Source organism: Maniola hyperantus, chromosome 1 (assembly GCF_902806685.2).
Source record: "Maniola hyperantus chromosome 1, iAphHyp1.2, whole genome shotgun sequence".
NCBI lineage: Eukaryota > Metazoa > Arthropoda > Insecta > Lepidoptera > Nymphalidae > Maniola > Maniola hyperantus.
Window position 1 is genome coordinate 13,371,649 of NC_048536.1, and position 22,471 is coordinate 13,394,119.

The window sequence follows — 22,471 nt, forward strand, 5'->3', positions numbered from 1 at the left end:
TAGATTATGACAACCGATAATAGTAGGCTCGACAAAAACAGGATATTCAAGGAAAACGTCTTGCAAAAAACGGCCAAAAATCTGACATTGCTCAGCTGACAATGCTTCTTACCATCAAAAGTCGGCCGTTGTTGGGTACAATACTGCCTTAAACAAAAAGCGGTTGTGTGCATTAGCTCTATTGAGAATGGAGATACAATCGGTACCTATCGACTTTATAAGTGATTAATAATTAATTAATTTTATTTCTATGCGTATTGATCGATATACGTAATAACGTAATTACTACGATAAATAGATAATTATGTACTACGTATTGAACATGAATGCAAAATGTTTCCTACATAGTTGTTTATTGTTTACCTTGTACCATTATGTATTCTAAGCCTATACTTACATATAAAAAGACAATAAGTCCTGACTGTCTGATTAACTCATCTATCAACGCAGTCTAAATCACTGGGGTAAGAAACTTGAAATTTTGATTTTAGACTCTTTCTTAGTGAAAGGATTTGTGCAATATACATGCAGCCTACATTTTGGGTTAGGGCGATTACGCACTGCATCTGATCCGAATCCGTGAAAATACGTTCCAAAGTAGTCATAGAACTATTTGTATGATAGTTTACGCACTAGCTCCGACTTCCGTCATCCGTGTTTTCTCCGTCATCCGTGAGAATATCTCGGATGTGCCTCGGATTCAAATCGGATATGGTATGGTATATGCCAAAGATGTCCAGTGAATACTTGTATTTGGATCAGAGATCGGATTTGTTCGTAAGCAATATCCCAATTTGGATCGAATTTTTTGTATCCGTATTTTCACGGACTAGGATTGGATGAGTGGGTAACCGTTCTTAAATAGGGGATGAAAATTGTATTTGGTTTTTTGGGTAAAATTGAAGAAGTAGGTACCTACATGTTTCAGGATTTTTGGAAATTCCACCCCCTCACCTATTTTCAATAATAATTCCACTTGAGTGAAACCGGGGCCGGTCAGCTAGTCAAGTATACAAGTATATATTTAAGCTAAAGGTTGATCAAAAGGTCTCATAAGAAAGTAAGAGCCTTGCAAGAATAGCTACTTCGTGACTAATTCTCACCGGCTAGGCTGTTCCAGACAAACCGGTGGAAGTATTAATTTATCGGACTTTCTCTATACCCTACCATTCTGCATCCACCCTATCAATTAATTGCATCCGTACAATCTTGTTACTAAGTAGTTACTTAGTAAGTAACCACCTATAACCATAAACATTCAAAGTTCAATTTTTTCTCGATGTGACTGTGACTGATGAACATGTGAGGATTCAGTTATTGAATGTAAAAGTAGCAAATATCTCTTATTAGTTGATCGTACCATTTTGGGATAGTTTTATTTTAATTTAAATAATGTATATACCTTCTCTAAAGTTATTTACTTCTCATTAAGCATTATGTAGTTGATCAATTATAATTCTGCTTTTTGAATGACGGCATTATCTATATACATAAAAGAAAAAGCTGACTGACTGACTGATCTATCAACGCACAGCTCACACTACTGGACAGATCGGGCTGAAATTTGGTATGCAGATAGCTATTATAACGTAGACAACCGCTAAGAAAGGATATTTGAGAATTCAACCCCTAAGGGGGTAAAATAGGAGTTTGAAATTTGTGTAGTCCTCGCGGACGAAGTCACGGGAATAATCTAAAATTGTGTACAAAGAGGTTGTCGCTAAAAATGCTTATCAGTTCTTTAGAGACAGATCCTATCATTTATAAAATATGTTCAATTTATATCCGCCGCAGACGCTTAGAGATTAAAATTTCTAGATGCATTATTTTTATTTATCTTTTGATTAATAAAACTTAAGCTTTATTTATTTAGGTATGACAAGACTAGTCTTATTATTGCGATAATATTGATTTATATTGGAGATACGAATACAAAGGCCCGGTCAAATGTTGCAAATATATTTTTAAACTTTAAATTTATTGTAAGTATACATAATTCGATGAAACTTTGGATGTAACCGTCTGCTGTACTTACTAGTCGTAATAAATGAAGAAGATAACTAAGTATTTGATAAACTTTATAATTACTAGTGGTTCGCCTCGAACTAACACCTCGCAGTATCCCATAATTTCCATAAGATAGTTTTATTGGAGATGATATTTATCGAAGACGTTCGCCTGTGAAAATGGTGAAAGCAATACCGCATGAAGTTCTGCGATGCAAAAATACTGATGCCTATTAAAAATGAAATAACTTAGTTTCTTTATAATATGTATCTAATTTTAGTATTTTTTGTTAAAGTACAGGATATAACTGAAATTATACACAAGTTTCAGTATCTAATATGTACCTACTTAGCTATTTTTGACATATAGCGTCGAATATTTCGCTCCCAAGTCTCAGCCCCTCTGAAATAAAGCTTTTTTTGCAATATTCGGCTGAAGCCTATGCTATACATATTAAGCTTAAATTTGAAGTAATTACGATCAGTAATTCAGAAGTTAGGTATAATAGGCTGTGACAGGCGGACGAACGGACGGACGGATATTAGTAATATCAAGAATTTCCAGAAATCCCAGATTCTCGTACCTGTGAGATGAACACTTCCATGATTACATGATAGGTAGGAAGTAACCGAGCAAAGCTTGTTATACAATTATTTGGACTTCGTCGTTTACATTTCCCTAAGCTGCTTGTTACGTCGCTTTTCTCCACCGATGGTTTCAGTCAACATGGATTGAAAACGCTGTTGGTTGAATTATGCAAGAACAAAGAAAAGATAATAATTAATAGATACTAAACATTTCGCCAGAATTATCTAAAGAAACTGGAAAATTTTTAAAGGCTTATCTTCTATAATATAAAAATGAATCACCAATTGTGTTGGTCATCGCAAATCTCGAGAACCGCTGAACCGATTTCGCTAATTCTTTTTATAATATTCCTTGAAGTACGAGGATGGTTCTTACGGAGAGAAAAATTCAATTCAACCTCCCAGTCAATTTTCTAAACTCCACCCGAGCGAAGCCGGGGGGGTTCAGCTAGTAGTCTATAGATTCCACAAGCCTATAACGGCCAATTTTCATGTCACTGAACTGTTGCATTTCTGAAATGAGTAGTATTTCTTGGGCCTGCTGTTAACGTGCAGCTTATAAGTATAACCTATTGCTGAAAACTTGTTAAATCCATATACATTATACATACTTATATATTATTATGTATTATAATTTATAAGTGCGAAAGTGTGTCTGTCTGTGTGGTAGATTTTTACAACTCAACTGTTTAACCGATATTGACGTGTGATTGCCACAAAGATAGCTTGCATCCCGGGGAAGGACGTAGGGCACTTTTTGTCTCGGAAAATCAAGAAGTTTCCATGGGTTTTCAAAATCGAAACTTACGCGGACAAAGTCGCACCCGTGGGCATAATCTAATAGGTATCAAATTATTCTTTGAATTCGTATCGGTAGGTATTCTGTAATCTGAAGGATGAAGCTTTTACAAATGTACGAGTATGTTTGAAACCAAACCCAGGCCATTACATTTAACTACATCCTACATTTACGACACCGTCGATAGTCTAGACGCAGTTAGTATCTCCGCATGAAATCGAAACAAAACATAAAAATCTTCAATGGATATGAAAAAATTAACACACATCTTTGAACTTTTTCACTAAAAGTAAATAAAATGAATAAATAATTGACAAATGTGTATTTGAGTTTTATGCTTAGTTTTTGAGAAATATAAACCTAGTTTTCCACATACCTACCTACAATAAAAAAAAACTTGCAATGCACAACTCGTGAAAACTTTAATGGTCTAATCTACAAACGTTACGTAGAGATCACAGACTAAGTGGAGTTTATTTTTTTATTCGTTTAAAAAATAAATGGTAGCTATGTAAAAGTTAGTTTTTAATTGATTAAAAACAAAATTATTATTGGGAAACAAATTAACGCAAATTGGAATACAAACTAAAGGTTATAAGTGTTATAACTAATGTTTATAAAGTTGTAACTAAAGGCTATAAAAGGTAATAGAGTAATAGAGCAATGGATATTATACCTAAATCAAAAGCTAAATCGATTTTATATTGATTTTTTAAACTGGTTTTTGTTCTTATACTGGTTTCAGTTTTATATTCGGTGTCGTTTCAGCGCACCTATAATTTAAAGATAACTAAATGATGCTCACGACTTCATCCGCGTGGATTTAAGTTTTCAAAAATCCTGAGGGGACTCTTTGATTTTCTGCGACAAAAATGTCCGTCGCCGAGATGTAAGCCGTTAAACGGATGGGTCGTAAAAAGTTTAGCAGACGCAGACAGACACACTTTCGCATTTATAATATTAGTACGGATGTTCATAGTATTTTAATAAATATTAGGGTGTAGTGTTAGTTTAATAATAATACAACTACCAGTCAATTTGCAGTCAATCAACAAATTAAAACTGGAAATACCTTGACCATTGAATTAATCGACTGTTACATTCCGACTACTTAAGTTGCCGATATACCTACAATCGAGTAGACCTGCCGGTTATTGATGCTGGATAGACAATAAACATAAAATTTTATTGATAACTATAGGTTTGGTTTTTTAAAAAATGACACGTACCTACTACGAGAGGTTTTCTATTATGGCTTTAAATTATTTCATAATAAAATAGAGTAGGTATAATCTTATGAATAAAAATTGATTTGACCCAGCGTAACCTTTAGCCGAAGTACCTGTCTAAGATAATATAAATGTTTAGTTAGCCTTGGCGATTGTAAAAATGTATTAAAACTAATAAGTTATGACTTAAATGAGTATATTATTTTGAGCTATTATTTTGGCTACATAAAAAGATTTGTTACAGATATTGCTTATAATAACGTCTATTTTATATATTATTTTATGTTACGGTGAAGGTTGCAAGTTTGTTTGGTTGACCAGAGGCTTAGTACCTAAATATTGAGACTAGCTAATGTCCGCGACTTCGTACGCGATGGATATACCGTGGGAACTCCTTGATTTTTCGGAATAAAAAATATACTACCACCATCTCCAGAAGGCTTTATGCCAATTTTTGTCAGGTTCGATTTAGCGGTTGAGCCGTGAAAAGGTGACATACAGACACCAACTTGCACGGCTATGGACTCCAACCTTATGTATGTATGTGTTGTGGCTTGCGACACGCACTTGACCAGTTTTTTATTATATAAGTACGTCAGTATATATTATATATTTGATGATTCTATACCTACCTATATTTTTTTCAGATCAAAATGCCGGCTCCAGACTATAACGTGGAGCTGGACCTCAGCGAACCACCCCCGGAGTTGCAGGAATATGCACGGTTGCAATGTGGAGAGGACCCGAACACAAAATTGCAAGCTATTTGCGAGCTCAAAGAGATGATATATGGTTAGTAGCTAGTACAATCTATTTTACAACCATCTGATGCTGTTATCTCCAAAGGGGTTCTTTTTAATGTTGCGTAGGTACAAAGTTAACTACTAAGACAACTAGGTAACCTATTAATATAACGATAAATGAATATTTTTCAAACAAATTATTTTGCTAATGTACAAAATGAGGTCTAACACTCCACCTAAAACAATATATACATACCTATAAGTATCTAATATTTGATTAGGACTTTGCTATATTTGTTCGACTGATGGAAAAAATAACCTAGGACCTATAGGCTTCTACAAAATGTTTATAAGTATTCTACGCTACCGGTATTATACGCTACCGGTAACATGATATTATTGAATTACTAGCTGATGCCCGCGATTACGTTCGCGTTGATTTAGGTTTTTAAAAGTTCCATGGGAACTCTTTGATTTTCCAGGATAAAAAGTAGCCTATGTCACTCTCCAGGTTTTTAACTATAGGTACCCATGTACAAAATTACGTCGATCCGTTGCGACGTGATTGAAAGACAAACCAATAAACCAAGAAACCAAAAAAAAAAACACATTATCGCATTTATAATAATTATGGGTAGTGATATTTTCCTCGTAATATTTAAGTATGTTGGTTCAACATAATTGAGTGAGTTATTGACGTAGATTGATTTTTTCCATGATTCAATATAAAAACTATGATCAAAGATAAACAGACGATTTATAATACATACCTACTTATACCTGTCTACATTCATAGTTTGGATGTAATAAATAAACGAAAATAGTTTTCCTGATATATAATATGGCGTGCGGTCAGTAAAGACCCGACAACAGTCCGACAATAGTGAAATCCTCTCTTCAGTAAAGTAGCAAATTCCAAGCAAGTGGGAAAAAATAGTTTACAGGACTATAGGTTGTTTGCTTGACACCAATTACCAAATTATTTCTAACTTTTTGTAACTAGAAAGCTTCTTTTATCAGTTAAAACCTTGAAAGGCGGCAGGATTTCCACCCTATGTTAAATAGGGTGGAAATCCTGCCGCCTTTCAAGGTGGATTAGATACTGTGCAATTTCTCTAATGAATATCACGTTCGTGACCTAAAACTATATTTTTATTCACATATTTTCTCATAGATCAGCTCAACTGTCAGTTAATTATTTAATTTGATATTCGTGAAGGCGAACGACTGACTGCATGTAGGTAAGTCTAAACTTCAAATTCGCACACAGCCCGGTTAAGGCCGTCGAGAATCCAGGCATTGCAACTTAGTAAAGGTTTAGGCCATATTGAGAACTAGTTTTATTTTATACTTAAGTAAAAGTGGATCAACAGCTTATTAATACCGCACTGTTGAGCTAATCTCTACGTTATACTACGCATAGGAGAGAGGCAGTTTGTAGATCCACAACTTTACATGCCCGTGATTTGAACCCCGTTCAAAAATTTAGTTGACATGTCCTAATTACTAGCTTTCACACAGTCAGCTCCAATATATTTCAAACATATGCAGATATGCTAGAAATATATAAAAAGAGTTATATTTGGATGAAAAATCGATGTGGGCAATGTTGGTTGAAAGTCCGGAATACTTAGCCCGCCATCAAAATCGAATAAATTTTGGTTTAAATGATAATTTATTAAGAAAACTATATAGCGAATTTGCTTATAATTTGCTTTTTGGGCAGAGTATTATTGAGTAGCAAAATTGGCAAGTTTGACGGTAACTATACCATTTAGGACTTCTTATTTATTAAAGTTTAAGTATCATTAGGTGTGATAAATTAATTTAAAAATGAGGCATGAGAAGAGGGCTACCGATTTTGTCTTACGAACAAAAAAAATACTATGATTCTATCATACAAACTAGAGTAGATCTACCTACCCACACTCTTCTACTTAATTTGTAAATATAAGTCCGCGACATGTCGAGATGACAATCGGGGTATGAGGCGGGGGGACGCTCCGCATACCCGCACGTCATCCGCGCTCGCCCGTACCGGGTTAGCGCGGAAGCTGTGTGGGTGTGCGGCGTTCCCTCCCCGATTACCATCTTGACTACTATACCTACCTACCTAACTTGCCGCAAGTGGGCGAAGACGCCAACGTAAGCGTGGGCACTATTCTCGAAGGATTTAAAATAATGAGTATTTTTACTAGTGCCCACATTGCAAAGGTCAGGTTTTCTTAATACTAAGTAGTATATAAATTTTAAAAACATAAATGCCTACTCATTGTATGTTGATCACTCAGTTGATATCAATCGTATCATGATTTACCATAGAGTACTTAATCAAAAGAATTTATTTATCTCAAAACAAAACTGAAGCCTAAAATCATCATCATAATCATCAACCCAATCGCTGGCTCACTACTGAAAACGGGTATTTAGATCTCAGATTGAGAAAGGTTTGGCCATATAGCCACGCCATAGCCCATAGTCAATCAATTTGCCAAAGTAAGGATTAGCAGACTTTACACACCTTTGAGAACATTATGTAGAATTCGATTAAATGGATGGGCCGAAAAGCTAGCAGACATACAGACAGACAGAAATAAACACTTTTGCATTTATAATAATACTAGCTTATGCCCGCGACTTCGTCCGCGTGGACAACACAAATTTTCCACCCCTAATTAACACCATTAGGGTTACCCACCACCAGTCAGTGGCGTGCAATTCATAGAGGCATAAAAGTACTGCTTACCCTAGTTGAAATGACCAGTGCTCATTTTTCTTTATGACCTGCCATTTAGCAGGTCTCTATAAGGTGTATCTAAGGCCTATCTTACTAATGCTTACCCTGGCTTCAAACTCTGTGCACGCCACTGCCACCAGTCCAGTAGTTTGAGCTGTACGTTGATAGATCAGTCAGTCAGTCAGTCAGTCACCTTTTCCTTTTATATATATAAACTAGCTGATGCCCGCGACTTCGTCCGCGTGGAATTAGGGGTTTCAAAAATCCCGTGGGAACTCTTTGATTTTCCGGGATAAAAAGTAGCCTATGTCACTCTCCTGGTCTTTATCTATACCCATGCAAAAAATCACGTCAATCCGTTGCACAAACCAACAAACCAACAAACCAATAAACCAACAAACAAACACACTTTCGCATTTATAATTAGGGTACTGATTTCGGACTAAGTATCACTTTTGTCTAACAGCAGGTAGGTAAGGTACTTAGCTAATCCTCAGGACTGTAATTGCGTAACGCACGTCGTGAAATCAGCTTATAACTGATTCAGACAGATGAAACCGATAGTAAAATTAAAAATTGAACAATTGAAACTACTTAGTATAATTTATTCATTACTGAACCTGGTTACACAATCTCCAGGACACATATTGCGTCGCGTCGCAACTCGCAATGATTAAGATCAGCTGTCTTATTAAATTATGTACCCATTATTTATATATCCTAAGTCTGTGTGACTAGTTTCTGTACCAGCTACCAGTATTATTAGTTACAAAATTTGAATATGACATAACTATGCTAATATGGTAAATGGTCATTCGCAAAAAGTTTAATAGGTAGCTCCTACTCGTAATCGTAGATTAATAAATAAATATCTACATATGTAATTAGATCTAGTTACATTGGTAATAACTGTTTATTATAAGCTATAACGTGGGTGGAAAACAATTTGTTCTCACATGAGAATATTTTAAAGCTTATTCAAGTAGGTAAGTACTTACTGACAATTATTGTAGGTATATTGATTTTGTCCTTGTGATATTATAGCGTACTAGTTTATACTAGCGATTTCATCTGCGTGGACTACACTCGAACCCCTATTTCACCCCCTTAAGGCTTGAATTTTCAAAAATCCTTTCTTAGCGGATGCCTACATCTTATGCTTGTAGTGCTATCTGCATGCCAAATTTTAGCCCGATCCGTCCAGTAGTTCGAGCTGTGCGTTGATAGATCAGTCACCTTTTCCTTCTATATATTTAAATAACAATAAAGTTAAATAATTTTCAGAATCGGAATTAAATCCGGATATATAAACTAAGTTGTGGTAGCCTAGTGGTTAGGACGCTCGCCTTGCAATCGGAAGTCGGATCCTGGGCACGCATCTCTAACTTTCCGGAGTTATGTGCGTTTTTAAGTAATTCATATACCTATCACTTGCTTTAACGGTGAAGGAAAACATTGTGAGGAAACCTGCTTGCCTGAGAGTTCTCCATAATGTTCTCAAAGGTGTGTGAAGTCTGCCAATCCGCACTTAGCCAGCAGCGTGGTAGACTATGGCCAAAAACCTTCTCGCTTTGAGACGAGACCCGTGCTCTGTAGTGAGCCAGCGATGGATTTATCATGATATAAACTAACTTAGCTTTTTATAATATTAAGTACCTACTTATCACTACCCATATTAAAAATGCGAAAGTGTGTTTGTTTATTGGTTTGTCCTTAAATCACGTCGCAGTGGAGCAACGGATTGATCTGATTTTTACAAGGATGTAATTGAAGATCTGGAGAGTGTCATAGGCTACTTTTTATCCCGGAAAATCTAAAAGTTCCCATAGGGTTTTTGAAATCTGAATCCACGTGAACGAAGTCACGACTCGCGAGTATTATTATTAACATTTTTTAATCTAGCTGATAGTAGTTTATAAAATGATAGTAAACAGTATATATTTCATTGTTTAAAATATCGTGAGTGATAGTATATTATTTTGATTGATGTTTATGATTGTTCTAGAGCGAGGCGAATGCAATCCTCATCGTATGGACGACGAATTCTTGCTGAGATTTTTGCGAGCCCGCAATTTTATACCTCAAAGAGCTCATAGATTGGTAAGTACCTAGAACTTTTTAATAATTCCTAATTACCAATTTAAATGTATACAGAGTGAGATATGGTCCCGTATTTTAGTGTGTTCTACTGAAGCATGTTAATGTTCGTAAGTATAGTACGCGACAGGTCGAGATGGCAATCGGGGTATGAGGCGGGGGGTCGCCCCGCACACCCACACGTCACCTGCGCTACCCCGCACCACTGTGCGGGTGTGCGGGGCGTTTCCACCCCGATGCCATCTCGACCTGTCGCATACTATACGTTATATTATATCACTGTGTTCAATTGACCAGCCCGGTTGTTAGTAGATCCGCGATTTTTTGCAGCGATACAGTAGCGATAGCAAAACGGTCGTGATAGAGTAGCTCTATTTTTCTCTGGCCCGTGTACCTTTACCCACAATTCTGTGTCGCAACTATCGCGATTCAGAATCGCGTTCACGGTTCAAGATACGCGGGGCTGCATCGCTACAAAAGGGCGCCCCGTGGGCAATGAGATGACGTGATAATTTTATTACGTTATCTCTCAATAATCATGATTGATCGGAAACTCATGTCTCCACTCAGCTCTTCTTCAGTGGATACGCACCCTCATACTCGGACCTGCTTTTAATGGCACGAGATTTATATTGAAAGTCAATAAATACTTACAAAAAGATTTGGAAAAAATTATACCCAAGTTTAAAAAAAAATTCAGATCTAAAATGTCGATATTACGACCCAGTTGCATGAATCGTGTTTACGGCCAACCCGAAATAAATTAATATACCTACACTACACCAAAATTAACATTTCGGTCGTTAACCATAATACTTAAGCATAAAATAAAATAAAAGCATAATAGTTATGTAATAAAACCGTGAATTTCGAATAAACGAATATGGATCATGGGCGTAATTATTATATTGTTACCTTCTTAGCAAATAATAATTTAATTCGTATTGAAAATAAAAAAACCGGCCAAGTGCGAGTCAGGCTCGCGCAATGAGGGTTCCGTACTACAGTCGTATTTTTTCGACATTTTGCACGATAATTCAAAAACTATGATGCATAAAAATAAATAAAAATCTGTTTTAGAATGTACAGGTGAAGACCTTTCATATGATACCCCACTTAAAATACTAATTATTAGTTCATGGCCACAATTTAATTTTTTTTGTGTGATCTAACCCTAAATTCACGGTTTTCAGATTTTTCCCCAAATGTCAGCTATAAGATCTACCTACCTGTCAAATTTCATGATTTTAGGTCAACGGGAAATACCCTGTAGGTTTCTTGACAGACAGACGGACAGACAGACAGACAGACAGACATACAGACATACAGACAGACAGACAGACAGACAACAAAGTGATCCTATAAGGGTTCCGTTTTTCCTTTTGAGGTACGGAACCCTAAAAACCAAAGTCAAAGGTACCTATTTATAGCTACTAAATACATTTTCTAGTTCTAATAATTGAGCAATCATAAAAAACAGAAATAATTTATTTAAATAATCTTTTTGACGATATTTCTATCTCAATCTCAAAGTCTAGGTAATAATACGCAGTATAAAATAAATATTGATGTAATTAAAATATTTCAGATGGTGAATTACTACCAATTCAAGGCAGAAAATCAGGATTTATTTGAAAATGTGTACCCATTGGATCTGCGAAGGATAGGAGATGCAAACGTTCTAGCTGTGCCTCCATATCGCGATCAGAACGGACGGAGACTACTTATTTATAGAATAGGTATTATCTATTTATCGGGTTATTATCTAAATATTTAAAAGGAAAAGGTGACTGACTGACTGACTGACTGCTCTATCAACGCACAGCTCAAACTACTGGATGGATCGGGCTAACATTTGGCATAGCACGCACATAGGCGTAGGCATCTATTATGGCGTACGCATCCGCTAAGAAAGGATATTTGAAAATTCTACCCCTAAGGGGGTGAAACAGGGGTTTGAAATTTGTGTAGTCCACGCGGACGAAGATGCGAGCATAAGCTAGTTAGTTATAACACTTTAAAATCACTTTTTTTTTGTAATTGCCGAATGTAGAAGAATGCCATTTAATCTTTAATTTACTTCAGGCGTATTTATGAGTTTATATGATTACAATTATGTGGAATCTACACCAAAATGGAAAGCTGATTCCATTTAGAAAACCCGGTAAGAAACTCAGCAGTTACTTTTCAATGGGCAACATACAATTATGTTCTTTATCACTATTGCTGAACATTATTCTATACCTAGTATGCAAAGTTGACTGGCGCCATGCTTAGTAGGTATTGTTATAGAAATTGAAAAATAAAGATGAAGAAGGTTAGCAGCCAGAGGCGGAACATTATTTTGAGAGTTATTAATGGTACTTCAGTTCACAAAACAAATATCACAGAACATCAACTGAAGTTTAAAGTTAACTTGATGTAAAAATCTTCTCAAAATATTTTCAGGCTGTTGGGATCCTAAAGCCATAGCGGTGGAAGAGCTCTTCAAAGCTACAATTTTTGCTCTTGAGCTGGGCATGTTGGAGCAACGCACTCAGATCCTGGGCGGAGTGGCTTTGTTTGATCTGGAAGATCTGGGCACTCAACACGCATGGCAGATCACCCCATCCGTAGCCAACAAAATGGTCAAACTTTTAGTGGTAAGTTTCAATCTTCCATGGAGAGTGTGTTCAGGAATTGTTGTTGGTTTCACTCTCACAAAACAACGAGAAACTGAACGTTTGTGGTAGAATACCCCATAGTGTAGGGTATCGTTGAATAGATCTTTTAAAAATACTGTGGGTAAGGGAGCATGATTTTTCGATTTCTAGATCAGTTTGTAAAATATGATGTTTTAAAGTGCTAATTTTTATTAGAGTCAAGTGTCCCCCCCCCCCCCCCCCCCCCTATCAGCCAGATGGTAGTATATAGGAACGTGAAAAAATTGACAGTAATAGTATATATAATCAATTTTAAAGGAAAACTATCATGGCTAAGTAGGATTCAGAGGTTAAGGAGTTATATCAGTTTTTCGGGATTGTGACTACGGAACCCTACACTGCGCGTGGCCCGCCACGCACTTGGCCGGTTTTTTTTATCTAATTGTAGGTATACGACGTGTTATCCGCTTGGTGCTGCGTAAAATTTAAACTTTCCAATTTCAATCCAGCTGCCCCGGCGAACTTTGTACCGCCTAACACTCGACTCTTTTTCAGGCAATTTTTAAAATTTTTCTCTCCGTAAGAACCACCCTCGTACTTCAAGGAATATTATAAAAAAAGAATTAGCGAAATCGGTTTAGCTGTTCTCAAGATTTGCGATCAGCAACACATTCAGCGATTCATTTTTATATATAGAGATTAATAACTTACGATATTTATATTATAATTCAATTTTTAAAAGTTATTTATCCATTTATTATCAATTTTATTATTTTTTAATTTAGTTTATAATCAATCAAAATTATTGGTCTGTGTGGGAGTTCGAGATATATGCGTATAAATAGTCGTCGTCGAGTAGGTCGTCGTACGCAAATAATCGAAAACGTACAACAACAGGACAATAGCCCCTTATAGTTTAATAAGATCCTTCTTGGGATTAAATAAAGATCGATGATCTCAAACAATCAGGCTTCCATTTTTATTTTGTTCTTAGTAATTTTTAACCGACTTCTAGAAAAGGAGCTTCTCAATTCGGCGCGTACCTATATATTGCTATTTTTTTGCGTGATTTTGTCTTTAATCAATAGAGTCAGTTTGTAAAATGTTCCCATATTTTCTGGTTCCAACTGCTTAATCCTGATGCTGCTTGGCTGGGTGGATGGCTTGGATGGGTACTGCATTCCCAAGCCGCGGGGTTTCAGGAACTTTCGATTGTGATGTGATATAAACTTATTTAAACATACATGTACAAACAAAAATAGTTGTCTGAATACATTATAGTGGTGCTTGAAGTCGGTGTTTTGAAAAAAAAACCAATTTATTTTGCTGTACGATAGTATTATAACAGTTAATTCATAGCGAAGAACCTACCTAACTAGTATATTTTTTAACCTTTATTATTTTCTCCTTTCAGTCTAGTTTTCCCGCAACCACACATGCGATACACGTGATCAACCATTCATGGATATTTGATAAAATGTACAGTATATTCAAGCCTCTGTTGACGTCTGAAATGCGTTCCAGAATCTTCTTTCACGGTTATGATATCAGTTCTTTGCATAAGCATATTCTGCCAGAGTATCTGCCAAAAAGGTATGGTGGCACATGGCCAGATTTCCCGTATACGGTTTGGTTGGATTCATTAAAGAAAAATGTTATAGTGGCTAAGGAGGTCCTGGGATGCGGATATAAATTCCGTGAGGAGGAAATTTGTCCCGATGTCGTGAGACAACTCAAAGAACAAGGTATAAAGCTATCGTGAAACTATTATGAAGTGAATTACAATTTGAGACCTTGTTTTATTTTAGTGAAACTACCTAACTAAACGATTATTTTTTAATATCAATATGTTATCCATATACATTATACATAGTATTATTAGCTGATGCCGCTACTTTGTCTGCGCTTAAGTTTCAAAATGTCCCGTGAAAATTATTTGTTTTTTCGGGATAAAAGTAGCCTATGTCACTCTCCAGGTCTTCAACTGTATCCGTGCAAAATATCACGCTGATCCATTGCGTTGCTCCGACGTGGCGTGATTGAAGGACAAACCAATAAACGAACAAACAAAACAAACTTCCGCATTTATAATATGGGCGATGATGCGAAAGTGTGTCTGTCTGCTAACCTTTCACGGCCGCACTTGGCCAGCGTGGTAGACTATGGCCAAAACTCTTCTCGCTCTAAGAGGAGACCCGTGCTCTGTAGTGAGCCAGCGATGGGTTGATCATGATGATAGCTTGCATTGTATCCCACGGATGGGCAAAGGGTACTTTTTATTCCGGAAAAACAAAAAGTTTCCAGAGATTTTTCAAAGTCTTAAATTAATAAGACATCATCTAGTATTATGTAGTTTTTAATTTATATTACAGGGTTTTATCTTATGATTTTAAAGTTATGATTTTAAGTTTATTTTTAATTTAGATAACGGGTAGGTACATACCACGATTAATTTGGCGTTTATATTCGTCGATATTTCAACCCAATTGCAATTGGTTTTATCTTATAGAAAACAACTTGATCGATCTATCTATTTCATATTTCATTATCATGATATTACTACTACTCACTATCGAGTAGCAATATGGAAGATTGAGAGATTGAGAATGAAATTAAAGTACTTATACCATTGTTTGCCCCCCATTTTAAAAAGCAACTGCTCTTAATGCATAAGATTTTGTATTTCAATAACAGTAAAAATAAAACTGTCCTAGAGTTCTAGATTAAGAAACTTGTGGCGTGGCGTGCACGTGTTATTTTGAGAGTACTTAGTACCTATGTATAGTAGTTATACAATCTAGTAATTAAATTATCGATTTACAGGCATCGGTATAGATTGAAATGTAGGTACCTAGTCATTAAAGAAATTGTGCAAATAACGATAATTGCAGGTTTTTGCAGGTTTTTAGGGTTCCGTACCTCAAAAGGAAAAACGGAACCCTTATAGTCAAAGTCAAATGATTTATTCAAAATATGTAGGTAATAAATTACTCTTTTTGATGGTCAGATGTTGGATTTGCAAGATATAGTGGTGATAATTATTACGCAAACTTAAAACTAAAGCTACGAGGGTTCCAAACGCGCCCAGGTCTGAGAAAAGCCCACAACCAACTCAGCTGGTTATTCTTTTTATTATCACCACTTTACAAAATTATTGAAACTTATTAGAACTATCACAAAGCCGTTAAGCAACTCATTCCCAAGCTTGCTTATCATTTAAATAATCCTTTACATTGTAATATATAGGATCACTTTGTTGTCTGTCTGTCTGCCTGTCTGTCCGTCTGTCAAGAAACCTACAGCGTACTTCCCGTTGACCTAGAATCATGAAAATGGCAGGTAGGTAGATCTTATAGTTGACATTTGGGGAAAAATCTGAAAACCGTGAATTTATAGGGTTAGATCACACAAAAAAAATTAAATTGTGGTCATAAACAAATATTGCTATTTTCAACTTTCAAAGTAAGATCACTTTAGCAAGTGGGGTATCATATGAAAAGTCTTCACCTGTGAATTCTAAAACAGATTTTTATTTATTTTTATGTATCATAGTTTTTGAATTATCCTGCAAAATGTCGAAAAAATACGGCTGTAATACGGAACCCTCATTGCGCGAGCCTGACTTGCACTTGGCCGGTTTTTTTATGACATCACCCAATTTCAGAGATCATATTATTGCTATCTATACCAACACTAATAAACTGTATCGGTCTATAATTAAGTTTGGCTATAACCTACTAAAATACTAAGTTAATGTGATGTTGCGATCTGAAAAGTGATTCCATAATAATATACCTACTGAATTTAACAATTTTATGTATCCGTACCTAGTAGGTAAAATAACACTGAATACAATTGTGCCCAAGATCAGTTTTTTTTTTATTTCACTGCTTGATTTTAAGTTTTGTTTGTAGTCAATATTTAAGTAAGTTTAGTTTTTAATTAGATTAATTAATAGTCGATCACTCTGGCTTCGCACTATTCCATTCTATTCTCTTGTAAAGTCCTAAACTACTCATAAACTTTCCTTGTGAATGATAATGAAACCTGTATTGAATTTCACTGCGAAAAGGTACAAATTTTTTCACTGAAAGCGAAATTATTAGGTACCTACTGATAGAGAAAGAATGAAAATATATGTAATATTATGAGCGGAGAAAGTACCTATGCCAAAATGTACCTACCTATACCAAGTTGCGTTCAAATCCATACAGTAGTTTCAGCGTGAAGACATGTGTATGCATGGATACAGATTAGATGCTATAATTTATAATCTGTCTAGGTATCTATTATCGATAATAAAATAATTAATAACGCTTCCTCCTAATAAAATTTTCAAAACATATTTAATAATGAAATCGTTCAGTTACAGCACCTGTGGTTACAGTATTGGTATAGATTTAAGCTTAGTTATAAATTATAACAAAAAGTATTTTCGGTTTACGAAAATTGTAAGAAGCTTTTTTGTATTGATTTAAGATCAAGATGTAATATCGATACGTGCAAAAACTTTACTTTTAATAATATAAATATAAGGTTTGGAAAAATATTATTAGGTAAGAAGGTGCGTACCTATAATTGTTTATTAATTTTATTTTATTAATTTAAAATAAGGGAATAATTTTTAAAATTCGTCAAAAAACCTGTGATAAAAACTTATTCCAATGGTAAAAGAATCATCTCTTTTAAATATTTGATGATACTTAAGTAAGGTAAAGATTTGAGTAATTAAACATAAGGAGAAACTATTCATATTATAGATTACATTTTTATAAGTTTTATTGTAATTTTCCAATTCAGTACTTGTTCTTGTAAAGCATGTGCCTTATTATAATTATTCTATGAAATAAAATTGTTTATTTTAAGAATTTTTTTTTATTACTCAATAATTGAGGTTTATTCCTGTGTTATTAAAAAGAGTTCATAAAATATACAGACATACTAACAAAGTTAATTTTATACTACTTTTATTAGCAGTTCGTTTCAGTAGGATTTTAAATCTAATCCAGACTGTTCTCAGAACTGACTCATACTGACTCAGTATTCCTAATGATATTAGACAAAATGCTAAGTAGATTCTAGAGAACAGAACTGTGACCGCTTTAGCTCGTCCTAGAATGTATGGATAATCATGAAACCCTAAGAGACGTCAACTTGCAACGCGCAGACAGCAGAAAGATTAGATTTGTGTAAGGTTTCTAATGGCACACTTTGCACCATTGATTTATAACTTAGAACACTCTCTCTTTGTTTTCTTTTATTAAAGGAAATATAACTATCTACCTAGTACCTACCTAAACTATCGATTTTACATGAAGGTATAATGGGATATATGATGATGCAGTCTCACATAAATTCAGTTTTTAACCGACTTAAAAAAAGGAGGAGGTTCTCAATTCGTCGGAATCTTATTTTTTAATACAAAATCATATCTGTAAAATGAAATAATGTAATCTTCAAATAGTTTGCTATTAAATTTAATAAACAATACCAGTAATAATAATTGTAAGTACTAATTAGAAGATAAAGTCTCATCTATTATCATGATTAAGAAAATCCTCACGTGAAACTCCTTCAACCCTTGTATTTTTTATATATCTCGTAGGTTTTCTAGCCTCTAATTCCTCTTTGGAAAGTTTCTCCGATATTGCCTCTAAGCAAGATGAATGGCCTTTATTCAATCGTTCACACCGAGGAAACTTATAATTGGATCGGGGCTTAAATAGTTTTAAATCGTCCGTGTTGTTCTCAGGAATATTGTTACCTCGTTTGTACTTTCGAAGTGAGTTCATTATACGACTAATGAAATCATTTTTATTTGACTTAGGAAAAGGAAGAATTTGGTGCATAGATAGAGATGTACTGTTTTGAATGGATAAATTATCTTGCTTTTGCTTTGTTAGTATATATTGTCGATCATTAAAGGTCAAGGGTTTTTCTGAAACTGTTCTTAGGTTACAACAACTTTGTGAAGTTTGCTGTGATTCGGGGTCAGCTAAAGTATAATTGGTTTTATCTTGAAGTCGTTTTTGAAGAAAATGTACACTAGCTGTATAAAATAGGTCTTCGTTATCAGGCGTAGCTAGAGCAAAGTCTAGCGAATTGTTTATTTTTGTACTGGTGCTTTTAGAACACGATGCAGATGTTAATGGTTGGTTTCGTTGCATACCTTGTACATTTCAGTTGTTGCTTTAATTTTCATTTTTGTTCAGTCTTGAGTATATAAGCCAATAATGAAGTACTTGTTCAAATAAAATTTACATAATTTGCGTTGTGAACTATTACATATTATACTGACAGATAAACATACGGGAAACGGGAACAACAAAAACATGCCAAAACATCATAGAGCATAGAATCCATTAAGATCAAAGCAGATCAAAGCGAAATGTGTCGACGATTGTCAATGGTTTTCACAACTATTGTAAGCAAAAAGTTTATTGTTTTTATTTTAATCTAAGTATTATTATTTTTAATAACCCTTTATCCTTTATTGCATCGGGAAAGCATCTCCTATTTGGTTTTTTCCCGTTCTTCTTTTTGTATATTCGAGTTCAGCGAATAAACTTGTGCTCTAAATATATTTTGCGAAAATTGGATATGGATTGCCAGAAGGACAAAAGAAAAATTGACGTGCAATCCTTTTTTTCTTTTACAAACAACAGGAGGTCATTGATCGTACCCTTGGAGTTCCTACCCTTTGTTTCTTAAAATTTGATGGATCTTTCGCCATCTTTCGCCATCTTTCGCCAAATGTACCGAAAAAATCTTGAAAAAATATACATTTTTCTTCGATATGATTGATGTATAGTAGCCTAACATGAATTTAACCATGGCTTATTTATTTTTTAATTTTTGAAATACTTAGGTAATAGGTATAATTGTTTTTAACGAACATACACATATTTTGTTAATTGAAAGTAGAAGAATTGTTAAATAATGGTTAAATATAACTTTAGTAGAGTTCTAGAAAGGAAACAGTTACGACAAGATTATTAACTGTAAAATATGTACGTTCATTGATTTCTTGGTTCTTCTTACTTATTTCAGTTGCTAAGAATGCCTATTAGAAACTTGAAAGCAATAATATTTATTCGAACATTTCAGTTCGCACAAGGCGCTCAAAAATACAGAAGGCAGGTATATTAATTAAATGTAGGCGCTATAGATGTGTATAGAATAGAATAGAATTTATTTTATTCATGTAGACTTATTACAAGTACTTTTGAATCGTTAACTAGTTTAATTTACAACTGGTTCGGATGCCGTATCAATATTTTGAGTAGGTACAATAAATTTTATAAGCCTTTTTCGCAGTTATTTTTTGTTGTTTGCTATGACAAACTCAAGTGCTGCGTCAGTCCTAGGTACTACGACGATTGCCATGTATGACTATTAATCATAGGTCCTTTTATAGAGATTCTGGTCTAAGAGTGTACACTCTTGACCCGTACTACCTACTAATATTTTAATTAAAATTTACCGACCTACACATAATTGAATCGTGTTTAAATCATAGGTGTATGTACGCTACAAATATGTTCACAAGTTCATTATATTGTAATGTTGTAGAACCTTAAACGAAAATACGAAGTATTTTGCCTCTAAGAAATAATATAATATTCAGAGCTCCGTGAATGAGAACGAAATGGTTCGTGTACTTTAGTATAATATTTTAAATTATTTCTCTAAGTGGGCTAAAACTGGCTAAAACATAGTAATAAATTAAATGGGTAGGTATCTATGTTACCTTTATATAGAGGAATGTGCAGCGCCCAGACAAGTCGACAAGTCTTAAGGGTGCTAAGAGCCTATGTAAATTTATACCTATATTTGTTATGGAAATAAACTATAAATATCAATAGAAATAAAATATAAATAATCAACCAACATAAACTTTAAGGAGAAATAAGTAGTTATAAAGCCTGATAAAATCAATAATACGAAATGTTAATTGAATAGAACATTATGAATAAGAGTGCAAAGAAGTTGACGTCTGTAAGATCAAGCCGCAGGCAAGGGTTTACCATGGGTTTACCATTGTCACGAATTTATAATATTTTAAGTCATTTTATACTTGTCTCGAGATTTTGATGATAGATGGCGGGCGTTCTTCTGATGTAAAATAAGAGTTACTTTTTTTATACATTTTTTTATATTTTAAATTCAACCACTTGTAAAAATACTCAATGCAAATTAATTGCGATTTGTAACTACCTACTTACTTACGCCCACCGCGCCGGTGAGTTTGTCCTAGTGGCATACGCACCCTCAATGAAAATATGTAAATTTTACTTGACTGTAGTTTTTGTTTAACAAAGATAAATTAGGTACCTACCTGCTGGGTATTAGTAGTCTAGCCAGTATTTCTAGATATTATTTTAAAAGATTATTACTGCTAATAATAATCAAGAGGTATCCGCGAACTTCTCAGCAGAAAACATTGACCCCTTGTGAGCATAAAATGTTTAATAAACAACGGCAACTGTTTCAAACAGTTCACTTTTCTTCCTGTTGAACTCCTCGAAACTGGAATAAAGCAAAACGTTCGTTTGTGCTCGTTGTTATTATTCTTATTACGCATTTCGTGTTAATGATTCGCAAATTTAATTAAGACGCTTAGGTACCTACTTACTTTTATTTTGTGCTTACGTTAATATGTTTTTATTGATGATATAAAGATTATTGTATTTTGATCTCATGTTATGGGTATTATGCATTGACGACCATGTTGCCTCAATCGTGTTTACAACATAATATTAATTTTTTATTCGATTACAAGTTAACCCTGACTGCGGCGGTAAGTGGTGATGCATTCTAAGACAAAAGGGAAGGGGTTACGAGTTACGACCCTCAGCAATGAGGAATACAAATTTTAAGAATTCGTGTGAACTCTTTGATTTTCCAGGATAAAAAGTAGCCGTCTCCGAGATGCAAACTCTCTATGCCAAATAGAGACAAACAGACACACTTTACTTTTTATAATATTATTGTATGGATTTTATGAGTACTTCGTTGCATTGCAATAACTAATAAAAACATGTTTTGGCATGAGGAAAATTCGGTTTTGCGAATAGCAATATAGTTTTTTACGAGGTTCGAAAATTTTATCTTTTTTATGATGAGTAGTACCTACCTACCTTGAGGAAGTAGTGAGAGATAGTGTAAGGTTTATTGGAAGTGCTTATAGTATCGATTGAAATAATATTAACTGCTACTACTACTGGTACCTAGGTTAAAATAAATTTTATCAATTTTAGCAAAGCTTCTTATTTAAAATTTTATTATTTCACTGTTAAAGTTCCATGCTGTTTTATCACCATAATGATAGGTACTGATTTCGCATCCACTTCTTACTTCTTCAGTAATACGAAAAGGATAGACACAGTTTGATCGTTTTAAACATAGTTTTAAATTTTATTTAGGGCTGTCAAACCTCGTGAATTTAGCTGCCAGTCGCGAGTTTTGAAACCTTAGATCCTTTAAAAAGTATATTTTGCCGTTAAATAAGAAAGATGCACAAACACACAGAAAAGTGTAGTAGGTAGGTACATCTTGAACCAAAAACAAGACTGAATAAATGGGTTCCAAGAATTTTATCCTCTGCGCTGCTCTACATTTCATTGTAAT

General features: G+C 34.5%; 1 protein-coding gene across 1 annotated transcript in view; it reads left to right on the forward strand.

The window, feature by feature from the left end:
• LOC117994951 (alpha-tocopherol transfer protein) overlaps positions 1-17,709 on the forward strand; it is a 33,054-nt gene extending 15,345 nt beyond the window's left edge. The window contains exons 2-6 of the mRNA XM_034982961.2: positions 5,270-5,414; positions 10,108-10,202; positions 11,788-11,938; positions 12,648-12,841; positions 14,256-17,709. Of these exons, the coding sequence (XP_034838852.1) occupies positions 5,276-5,414; positions 10,108-10,202; positions 11,788-11,938; positions 12,648-12,841; positions 14,256-14,603 (927 nt within the window). The 5' untranslated portion in view covers positions 5,270-5,275 and the 3' untranslated portion in view covers positions 14,604-17,709. The remainder of the gene's footprint in view (positions 1-5,269; positions 5,415-10,107; positions 10,203-11,787; positions 11,939-12,647; positions 12,842-14,255) is intronic.
• The last annotated feature ends 4,762 nt before the right edge of the window (positions 17,710-22,471 follow it).